At 40.9% G+C, this 11,403-nt stretch overlaps 2 protein-coding genes across 3 annotated transcripts; both read left to right on the forward strand.

The window, feature by feature from the left end:
* Positions 1–633: 633 nt before the first annotated feature.
* On the forward strand, positions 634–6,619 carry LOC114860902 (suppressor of SWI4 1 homolog). The gene is made up of 13 exons (XM_029159808.3): positions 634–836; positions 1,038–1,208; positions 1,355–1,456; positions 1,539–1,589; positions 1,779–1,949; positions 2,150–2,226; positions 2,456–2,563; positions 2,665–2,788; positions 2,859–2,937; positions 3,116–3,245; positions 3,337–3,494; positions 3,573–3,971; positions 5,508–6,619. Exons 1-13 carry the CDS (start codon positions 822–824, stop codon positions 6,467–6,469), a joined length of 2,547 nt encoding a protein of 848 aa, XP_029015641.1. The 5' UTR covers positions 634–821; the 3' UTR covers positions 6,470–6,619.
* A 666-nt stretch (positions 6,620–7,285) lies between these two features.
* On the forward strand, positions 7,286–9,914 carry eif3g (eukaryotic translation initiation factor 3, subunit G). Of its 2 annotated transcripts, none has more exons than XM_029159561.3 (10): positions 7,286–7,419; positions 7,508–7,554; positions 7,995–8,083; positions 8,374–8,433; positions 8,532–8,636; positions 8,718–8,913; positions 9,013–9,129; positions 9,208–9,344; positions 9,614–9,720; positions 9,800–9,914. In XM_029159561.3, exons 1-10 carry the CDS (start codon positions 7,397–7,399, stop codon positions 9,813–9,815), a joined length of 897 nt encoding a protein of 298 aa, XP_029015394.1. In that variant the 5' UTR covers positions 7,286–7,396; the 3' UTR covers positions 9,816–9,914. The 2 variants fall into 2 exon arrangements, with proteins under 2 accessions (XP_029015394.1, XP_029015395.1); XM_029159562.3 differs by having other exon boundaries at positions 7,287–7,419; positions 9,013–9,123.
* The last annotated feature ends 1,489 nt before the right edge of the window (positions 9,915–11,403 follow it).

Raw genomic sequence — 11,403 nt, forward strand, 5'->3', positions numbered from 1 at the left:
ACTATGTTTGCACTACAACTCACCCTTTTACTGTGTGTAATAAATGTATTGCATTTTAATGCCATAGCTAATAAACTTGTGACTGGTAACTATCAAATACACGTACTGGTGTAGAAAAGGTCAATATTTTATCATTTATTGTAGTAAAGCATTAGAATTATACACATTTTTTGTGCGCTTTTGTGTGCACTGATGGCCACAGCCAAACACACAGCATCGGTCAGTGATGATCTTGATGTGTTACCCTGTCGCCATCTTCTAATGATGTTGTGTTTTCAACATCAACCGAAGCATGACAATGCGAAAGTATGTGGAAGCACTATGGTTAGTGAAAAAAGGCAAAGGTTTTACTTAATATAATTAATTTTTGTTCATTATAATATATATATATATATCTTCATAATCTGAATCCATCTTAAAGCTGCGGTGGTCAATTATGTTCATTAACTTTGTGATTAAAGATTAATTTAACTTTATCTTTTTTTCTACAGAGTTTTTGGCTTTAACGTCCGGACGAGGAATAATCAATTCTTACTCCAACATTAAAGGTGGCGGTAATGCACTATCGAATTTGCAAACAGCCTAGTTAAACATATAGAAGAAGAAGCGGTAGGAACGATTGTCTGATGTGCCTCACACGGACATATTAAAGAGTGACACGGCTACAGAACCATGTGGAGGATGTAGCATGCTCTGTGGTAGTCGGGATTAACATTTTGCCGGCGTGATGCGTGGGTTTTTTCGTTACAGGACAAATATATCGTAACAGTAGTTTACATTGCGTTGTGTCTGAATTCACGAACTCCGCTTAGCGCTCAATTATGGGGAAATCTAAGGTACGTCAAGTAACGGCCTGTGCTATTAGTTTAGCATTAACAGTGACGACTTAAAACGTAATCTTCAGTTGTTCGATATATCGAAACTGTGTTATTTGGAAAATTGTTTGATCCTTTATTTAAGCACGTGCTGCCTGTACATCTGCTTACATTTGACTTCTCTCACCTTTTATTCTTGCGAAAAACATGTTTTGCTTTTAGACGAAAAACCAGAAGAAATCCCGAGCACAAGCCAACCATGTGGCCGAGGAGAACTACGGAGCTGTCCCACACTCCTTTGTGTTTCATCGGGGCGAGGTCGGGAGAAACGTGGGTCAACTCATCACGGACATGCGGAGAGTGATGGAACCCTTCACTGCAGAGTCTCTGAAGGTTTGTCCGCTAAAGCCTGACCATAGCTTAACGAATGGACCGAGTTTACACTCATAACTTACGTCTGGAGCGAGGCCGCTTTGCTAAATTTGATGAGTGAACTTTCCCTTCTATGATCTGAACATCGGTTGTGTATGTTTAAACAGGTGACCAAAAAGAATGTTCTCAAGGACTTTGTGGCAGTCGCAGGACCACTGGGAGTGACGCATTTCATTATCTTCGGAAAGACATCCACTAGTGTCAACATGGTGAGCTCACGTAACACATGTGGACACATGGTCCTGTTTCATTCATCATTTTAGATTCATAACCCGTCTGTCGTTCTTGTAGAGAGTCGCTCGGCTTCCTAAAGGTCCCACGCTTCACTTCAGGGTGCTCAAGGTAAATACGCCTTCATTACCGAAACATGGTTAATATGAAAATGGCCACACATGATGACAGATGTTTATTATTTGACTGTTAGGTGATTTTTTTCAAAGTAAACGTTCTGATGTGGCCACACAGTCCAGTTACTTAAAATCCTGGTAGTGGTTTATGCCGTTTTTAAGGAGTGACTTTGTTTCTTTTCAGTACTGTCTTATCAAAGATGTGGTGTCCTCCTTGAAGAAGCACAGGATGCATGAGCAGCAGTTCACACATCATCCCCTACTCATCCTCAACAACTTTGGATCCGATGGCATGCACATCAAGCTCATGGCCACCATGTTCCAAAACATGTTTCCTTCCATTAATGTGCACAAGGTACGTTTTTGAATCTATGCATTGTTGTCATCTGAAACGTTTAAGGCCTTGTTGTATGATGAAGGTATAGTCTTCAGACTTCATATGAAGATTCAAAACAAGTAAACGCTTTCTGACACTTGAGGCTCAACTGATTTGGCCCTGTCAGCGACACATTTTACATTTTTAAGTCGGACATTTGAACTGCTTTGCTTTTTTAGGTAAAGCTCAATACCATCAAGAGGTGTGTGCTGCTGAACTACAACCCAGCGTCTCAAGAAATAGAGTTTCGTCATTAGTAAGTAAAGAAGTTAAAGTGTATTTGTTAGATGCAGAGATCTTCATGTTCTCTAATATATTTAAACATTAACATTAATCATTGGGCTCTGATGATGACAGATTAGTAGCTGACTGTTAAGTGATGAATGTTCAAAGTAAACGCACTGATGGGCCTCCTCATGAACTGGTGTCTCCTATTTTTTGCAACGCATCAAACTAATGTAAAACATCTTGCTACCAACCTGCAGCAGCCTCAAGGTCGTCCCTGTCGGCATGAGCCGTGGAATCAAGAAGCTGATGCAGGAGAAGTTTCCCAACATGAACAAGTTTGAGGATATCAGTGAGCTGCTGATGAAGTAAGGTTCTTGTGATGTTACAATTACTGACACCAAAGGCCATTGTGCAGCTGCTGTGCAGGACCTTGCCTAACCAGGGCTGTGCTCTCAACCTCTCTCAGAGGGGCAAACCTTTCAGAAAGTGAAGCAGAACAAGATGGGGAGCACAACATAACTGAACTACCGCAGGCTTACGCTGGAAGGGGCAACATGGCGTCCCAACAGAGTGCTGTTCGTTTGACCGAGGTGAGTGAGAAATAGTGTCATTTATTTAAAAATAAGACTCCACCGATGCTGATGACAGTTTTGTCACCAGATTGGTCCTCGCATGACTCTGCAACTGGTGAAGATCGAGGAAGGTCTGGCAGAGGGGAACATCATTTATCACTCCTTTGGTGAGTCCTTTAGCATTAGCATGTGTTGTCCTTGCTGTTCAGGTGTACATGATGAAAAAATGGATATGACTTGGAATGATTTCTCTCCACAAGTAAACGCTTACTGATGCATCTAGAATTAGTCAGGTTTAAGCTGCCCTGACATGTTCTGTTCCTCACTTATGTGTTGTGTTTGCAGTCTCAAAGACAGAGGAGGAAATACAGGAGATCCTGAACAGGAGGGAGTCCAAGCTGAAGGAGAAGGAAAAACGGAGGAAAAAGCAAGAGCAAGACATCGCAAAAAAACTAGAGACTCGAGAAGAGAACAAGTGAGTTGGCCTGAAGAGAATGTGGCCCTTCTGCCGTCTCCATTGTTCCCTTGGCTAAGGTGCAAATCTGTTTTATTTTCTTTCCTCCCAGGAAAAAAAGTTTGGAGGGCATTAAAAGGAAACGGGCTGAAGTTGAGGAGGACAGTGAGGTGGAGGATCCCGGGTTGCAGGAAGATCAGACAGCTGCCGTCGAATCTGACGATGAGGTGGCGTATTACAGACAGGCTGTGGGAGAGGAGCCAGATGAAGGTGAATATAACTCGTCTACTAGGAGCAGATGAGTCTTTGGTTTTGGGTCGTTTTGTTAATTGACTTTTTCCTGTTTAGATATGTTTCCTAGTGTCAAAAGGAAGAAGAAGGATACGTTTCCTGGGCCTGCAAAGAAGAGGAAGTTGTCCCCTGGCACAACATTGCAAAAAGACAATTCATCAAAGAGAAAAGACCCTGGAGGACGACACAGAGACAAACCAGGTCAAGGTTGGAAATCAAGAGACGGGGAGAAACCGTTTGGAAGGAATGCGAAACCTGGAGGAAAGACATTTAGAACAAAGAAGTTTGGTGATGCGGAAACTAAATTTGGTGGTAAGAGAAAAGGAGGCAACAAAATATTTGGAAATAAAAGCAAGGACAGATCTTTTAACGTGAAAGGTCAGAAAGGGAAGCAAGGATTTAAGAAGAGAGGAGCCGAAGCAAAGCAGGGCTTCAAACAGAGGAAGGGGAAGAGATGAACCCACTCAGACACTGAATGTTGACGCACCAGATGTCAGCAAGCGTCCGTTTGTCTTCAGTGTGTCAGATTTGTTTCCATGATGGGACTGACATTAGTGTTGTATTTATACACTCTGACTTACATTGAAAATGTACCTGTTCAACAAATTGTCCTTCCTGTGGATATTTGTAATATCGGTGTCCTTGATTAGTTTTCACCAAAGTCTTTTTACGCCACTGGATCTGATTCCTGAAGCATGTAATTAATTTATGTACTCAGAGCTTAGGGACATAAAGGCTGTTAAAAATCACAATGTCTGGTTCTAAATTATTTTAGATTCTAAATAACTGAACACGGAAAACAAATGTAACATCAGTTCTGAACAAACCTCGAACCAAAAGTAAAAGGTAATTGCAAAATGGAACTTGATATAGCTGTTAGGATGATAGTTATGACTTGTACCAAACCCACTTTCCTGAGGTTTGGGGTTTTACAGATGACGGAGACAAACATTTCAGACCAAACCAGAGGTTTCAAGGATGTGGTTACAGCATCAAGATGCAGCATAAGATGCAGATACGATATATATATATATATATATATATATATATATATATATATAAACAAACAAACATTTAAAGCAAAGTTCCCCAATATTTTTTTTCTATCGCAGACCTGTTTAATGTCACATTATTTTCGAAAATAAATATGACTAAATAAAATTATACGACAGTCAAAGTAGAATTAGAACTCCTGGTATTGTCTGTTTTTAATGTATATCTTTTACCTTGTAGTCGTATGCTCTTACTCTGTTTCCTTACTGACTCATTTACCCTGCACAAGGAAACTTTCCAAAGACGTTTGTTTGCAAGCTTCAGCTTCAATCTAGCAGTAACATATTGTATATGTGTTAACGACCAGATATGTAGATAAGATATGTGACCCCGGCAAGCATCTTGACATGCGTCAAGAGTGAGTCATAGATTGATGTAGCGGAGAGATTCCTGTAATCTTCCAAAAAAAAATGTTCATCAGATAATAAATCAGAAATAATGTAGGATAAGTATTATTACTGTGCAGGCCGGTTGTGACATGGGGGCATTGGGGGGGCACAAAGATGTTGTACATGAGGCAATACTGTGCTGCAAGAGGAGGAAGTTGTGAGATGTAAATATGCTTAATGAATAAGCACCTAATATGTTAAACACACCACTCGATGTATTCATTCCATTTGCTTAGCAAATGTGTGACACGGTCATTGGTTTACTTCTTCCACTTTTTTTTTTTTGCGGACGTTGAGAGGAAGTGACAGTTGTGGGTGCTGCAGCCTCGCTTATTTTAACCTTTCACGTCTCAGATCATGAGACGATTTTCACACATTTTTTATGACAGGAAATTTATTGCCAAGAGAAAGGTGCTTCAGGAGAGACGCGCTTCAAATCGACCTTTGGTGAGTTTACATTCATGTGCGTTTGCTTATTTTCTACTCTGCTGGATGAACGGTGCCTGCGTTGTTGCAACATGAAGTGTAATAAATGAATATTCTTCCACAGATTCAGCTGAGAACAAAATGGAGCAGAATTCCTCCTACTGTAAGAACTTCCAAGTGGTTTTGCTGCCGTACGTGTATGGGGTCGAGTTCGTCGTGGCGCTCACAGGAAACCTCTTCGCCCTGCGGCTGCTGGTGGTCCGAGAGAGGAGAAACTGGCACACCGGCGTCGTCCTGTCCTGCAACCTGGCCATCAGCGACCTGCTCTACGTCCTGACGCTGCCTCTGCTGATCGTTTACTACTCCATGCAGAAGCACTGGATATTTGGGGAGCTCGCGTGTAAAATGGAGAGGTTTCTCTTCACCTGCAACCTGTACGTGAGCATCTTCTTCATCATGGCAATAAGCGTGAACCGGTGTGTGGCGCTCGCCTGTCCCTTCTTCACCCGTTCCTATGTGGAGCCTGTCCACGTGAAGATCATCAGCGTCACCATCTGGGTGGTTGTAGCCGTCATGTCGTGCCCTGTGCTCAAATTTGCCTCTGTTTGCCCTGATCGAAGAACCAACGGCACCAGCTCTGTGTGTGTGTCTTTCTGTGCAGACGCGGAAGCTAAGAACCACTTCACTTACAAACTGTTCCTCGCTGTGTTCGGCTGCATCGTTCCCTTTCTGGTCACTTTCACTTCTTACTGTGTTGTGATCCGTGTCGTGTGGAGAAATGTCAGCGTAACCAGACTGGAGAGACGCAAGGTAGCGATACTGGTCTCATCAGTGATTTTGCTTTATGCCTCTTCCTTTTTACCCTATCATTATTTTCAGACGTACACCTTTTACCTCAGAACAAAAAGTGTATTCATTTCTACCCCCTCTGAATGTTGGATTCATTCCATGTACCAAGTGTCCAAGGGTCTGGCTAGTGCCAACATGTGCATCCACCCGATCCTTTACTTGGCCCTGTTTGACAGTATAAGAGTAGCCTGTTGTGGGAAGAGGCTGGAGGACAGCAGTGTGGAGATGGGGCAGTGAAGCCTCTCTGTGCTGTAGTTACAGCCTTAGTTGATGCCAAAAAAGACTCTAGCAAAATTTGATATTTAATGTAATTCCTTTTATTTTTCCTGAAGCTATGCTGTTAACCATGTGTTGTAATAATCCTTCTCCATTTGTGTTTTTTTTTTTCATCATAACATTGCTGATTAATCATTTACTTTCTATCTGATCCTGTCTGATAAGCTGGACGTAAATTCAAGATGGAAAAGTTTCACATTTTGCTTCATTTCAGGAACCCACGTAACACAGCCAGATGTTAAACTGTCTTCCTGTTTTCTGAACAGATATGTTTTTGTTTTCCATTATTTAGTAACTACAAATTACATACATTGGAAATAAAAACATTTTTTTATTAACTTGTGCTTAGTACTTTCAAAAGTCAAAAACTAGAAAGAATAAGTTATAAAATAGACTAAATTATTAATAATTTAAACTAATATTAGTTAAACATTAAATTGTGATTATGTGGTTTTATTGTTGTCAGAAAATGTTTTTTTCATATATTTTGACAATAAAACACACATAAAAATGTTATGTATCACTGTAAATAAACTTTACAGTAGTGAGACACGATGCCTCATCAGGACCACACTTACAACTCATTAATCCTGTACAAACATTCATCTTATTTGCAAATCAAATTTTTCCGTGTTCTTGTGGACGTGGACAATCGCTCAGTCTACGTGGTTAGTAGTAGTAGGTAATAAGGTAATAAAGTCTTAGTCTGACACTGAAACTGACCATGACCCCACGCTGACTAATAAAGGCGACCCTTATTGTGAAACTGCATGTTAAAGACTTTTATTGCGACATCGAAAGGCCGGAAGTAAGTTTAGTTGCAGCTCGGAGAAGCTTGCGTTTTCCGCTCCTTGCTTTCCCGGAGCTAGGTTAGCATTAGCTGAAAGGATGCCGTCGATGGAGTACGACGAGTGAGTGTAGTTCTAAATCTGCATAATTTAAGCACTATAGCGAAGACTTTTCGCCTATCTAACGGTGTCTGTTACTTTGTCTCCCCAGCTCCAAGCCTAGCTGGGCGGACCAGGTCGAAGAGGAGGGAGATGAAGGTAACGTACTCGTTAGCTTACTTAGCCGAGGCTAGCTAAAGCTAAGAGCCCCGAGGACGAGGCCGGTTAGGCGGCTGCACTTCCACGTGGTAGCCGGGCACTATTATCAAGATCAGGAATATAAGTAATTGTAACGGTGTGAACATCCCGTCCTTTAAAGCAGTAGGTGCAATTTTAAACAAGTCTTCTAAAAAGACTGGTTATTTTTTGTAGACAAACGTACTATCCGCATATGATGTGGCCTGTGGACACTGACGTAGGAAGCGTCACCAGACGGTTGGGAGAAAGAGTTAGCCAGCCTCTGTCACAGGCCATTAAATAACGAATAAGTAATGTTTTATGCAGAGTGAGAGTTTTTATTGAGAATCCCCCAATGATTCACTTGTATGTAAAAGAGCATATTTGTTTCACTTCAGTGTAATTTCCTTTTTTTTTTACAGGGACACTACCATCACCTAAGGAAACCATCAAAGGAAATATAAAGACCGTCACAGACTATAAAATAGATGATGATGGAAAGAAGTTCAAGGTACTTTGACTTTTGTAAAGGTATATTTAACAAGTATTATAAGACCAGCGTTGTTCTCCAGGTGAATTAATCATCTTAAAGAATTGCCTCATGTGTCATTCAGTTCATTTTTTGTTGTTTTTTTTTCTAGTTATATTTGGCTTGTATCTAAAAACTAGGGGTCATAGATTTTCTTATCTATTCCTTGGGTCTGTTTGGCAAACTTTACACATACACTGTATTTCTATGTTGTTGGTGACAGTAGTTGAGTCTTATGCTAATCAAACATCTTTTGCTGCCTTGTCCTATAGATTGTTCGAACCTTCAAGATTGAGACAAGAAAAGCCTCAAAAGCCGTTGCCAAAAGAAAGGTCTTTGTTTGTTTTTGATGTGCTTGAAGCTTTGTTTTAGAAATTTCTGATCTGGTTTTGGAAAAGTCATGTGTGACTTTCTTATTTTCTTATTTCAGAACTGGAAGAAATTTGGTAACTCTGAGTTTGATGCGCCAGGTCCTAATGTTGCCACCACCACAGTCAGTGATGATGTCTTCATGACTTTCATTTCCAGCAAAGAGGTCCGGGTTCTCTTAATGTTTTACATTCTGAAGCTTGATCCGGTTAGTTTGTGACACAGTTCTTCATCTTATCTGCTGCAGGACTTGAACGCCCAAGACCAGGATGAGGATCCCATGAACAAACTGAAAGGACAGAAGATTGTGTCTTGTCGTATTTGCAAAGGAGACCATTGGACCACCCGTTGTCCATACAAGGACACACTGGGCCCCATGCAGAAGGAGCTGGCTGAACAGCTTGGGCTTTCTACTGGTGACAAAGAGAAACCTGCAGGCTCTGGTACCATCAGATTTGGATTTGTTTTCACAGTGTGCGGTTACATTTGGTGGTTGCTCCTTGTTAGATTGTGGTGTAATGTATCAATTGTCTTCTTACCAGCTGAACCAGAGCCTGTACAGCCTGCACAGAGCAAGACTGGCAAGTATGTGCCCCCGAGCCTGAGGGATGGAGGCACGCGCAGAGGAGAGTCAATGCAGCCCAACCGAAGAGGTGGGTGTAAGTTGATGTCTTTCCTGGCTGTATTTATACTTTCTACATTTGTACTGCCCAAAATAAACATGTTTGATTTGACAGCGGATGACAATGCCACTATTCGTGTTACCAATCTGTCTGAGGACACCCGCGAAACAGACCTGCAGGAGCTCTTCAGGCCATTTGGCTCCATTTCTAGGATCTATCTGGCCAAGGACAAGAACACAGGACAGTCAAAGGTCAGTGGCATGTTTAGGACATTAAGTTCTAATGTAGAAGGGATTTATTAAAACAGGTGCTCATTTTTTTTGATATAGCACAATAAAGGCACAATCTTTATAGCTACATGTATCTAAACTATTCATAACTGAGGATGCCTTGGTAGTGGATTGTTTACAGCACAGTACGTCTAATGGTTTAGTTTTGCTGAGGACATAAGCTGGTTCTCTCAAACTGTAACAGTTGTTGATGAGCTACACTTATCTTGTGGTCCCTCTGTTTCCTGCAGGGCTTTGCCTTTATCAGTTTTCATCGTCGGGAGGATGCAGCCAGAGCCATTGCAGGCGTGTCTGGCTTTGGATATGATCATCTTATTCTTAATGTTGAATGGGCCAAGTAAGTACATTTTTCTTTTTTTACGGCAAGTGTCAAGTTCTGTTTCTTTTTGTGATACAAACTGTTTTTCTCTTTGCAGACCATCAAACAACTGAAGAATTAATCAGAACAGTTCCCAAGATGAAGCCAGATTTTATATAAAATATGGCTGTAATCAGGTTAAAGACTTAATAAAGAGCAGAATTGTTACTTTCCTCCATTCTCATTTTTATTTAAATAATTGGCTTGGATCTAGACAGTATCCAAGATGCACTAAAGTAAAAGGGAAGTATGTGGTGTTGGTGCAAAGGTAGACCACAGGGGGGCGCTAGCAGACAGAGAGAAGGGTGCTCTGCGATAGCACCAAGTCATGTTGTTATCATCATGTTTTTAGGTATTTTGACAATGAGACTCACATTAAATTATGCATCACTGTAAATAAATGTAGACGGTGACAGGATCTCTAATCTGGACCACACGTACGACACATTAATAGTGTACAAACATCCATCTCATTTGCAAATCTAATTTTTTTTCTTGTGGATCTGGACATTCGCCAGTCTACGTGGTTAGTGTGTACTAAAGTCTTAATCTGACACCGAACCTGGTCATGACCCAACCCTGATTAATAAAAGTGACCCTTATTGTGAAGCCGCAAGTCAAAGGCTTTTATTGCGACATCGAAAGAATGAAAGTGGGTTTAGTGGTGGCACGGAGCAGCCAGTAGATCATGAGTAAATATTCTGAACATGCATAATTTAAGCACTATAGCGAAGAGGTATTGTCCATCTAACGGTGTCAGCCAAGCTCCAGCTCATCTGGACGGACCAGGTCGAAGAGGAGGGCGATGAAGGTAAAGTGCTGGTTAACTTACGTGGCCGAAACTAGCTGGTCCTAATGTTTTCACCACCACAGTCAGTGATAATGACTTTCCTTTCCAGCAAAGAGATCAGGATGCCCTCATTGTTTTTTGTTCGTCCCTGCTTTGTTTCAGTCTATTATGGTTAGACGTGGCTAAAGTCTGGGAGGATGCAGCCAGAGCCATTGCAGGCGTGTCTGGCTTTAGATAAAATCATCATTTTGTTATGTTGAATGGGCCAAAAAAAGTAAATGTCCCATTTTGTCACCAAGTTGTTTCTTTTGGTGATGCAAACTGATGGTCTGCAAAAAGAAAAATAAATTAAAGAATTAATCAGAACACTTTCCAGAATGAAGTCAGATCTTATTTAAAATATGGCTGTAATCAGGGTAAAGACTTTAGAGCAGAATTGTTTCTTTCCTCAAATATAAATAACTGGCTTGGATCTAGGCACTGGCCAACATGCACTTAAGATGTTTGTTACAACTTTGTTCTACATCAAAGCAGTTTATCATTCACCTGTTTCAAGACATTAAATTGAGACAGATCTGGCTAAAGAAAATCAGTAAAAATGACAGTCAGGTCATCAATCACTGGTGCTAGTTTATGGTAGAAATGAGTCACAGTGGCCTTATAGTAAATGTCTGCCTTGTAAAAACTCACTCGAAAACTTACATTTTGTATTTCCAGGGTAGAAACGCCAACAGGTCTTTGCTAAAACTAGTTTGTGTGAATTCTACACAATACAGAATTTGAAATTCTGCTATTTTTAAAAGCTTAGTTTGCCAAAGCAAATGACAAAAACAAAACTTGCAATCGAAGTTTCAGGATGAAGGTGGTTTAGA

Source organism: Betta splendens, chromosome 8 (assembly GCF_900634795.4).
Source record: "Betta splendens chromosome 8, fBetSpl5.4, whole genome shotgun sequence".
NCBI classification, from domain to species: Eukaryota; Metazoa; Chordata; class Actinopteri; order Anabantiformes; family Osphronemidae; genus Betta; species Betta splendens.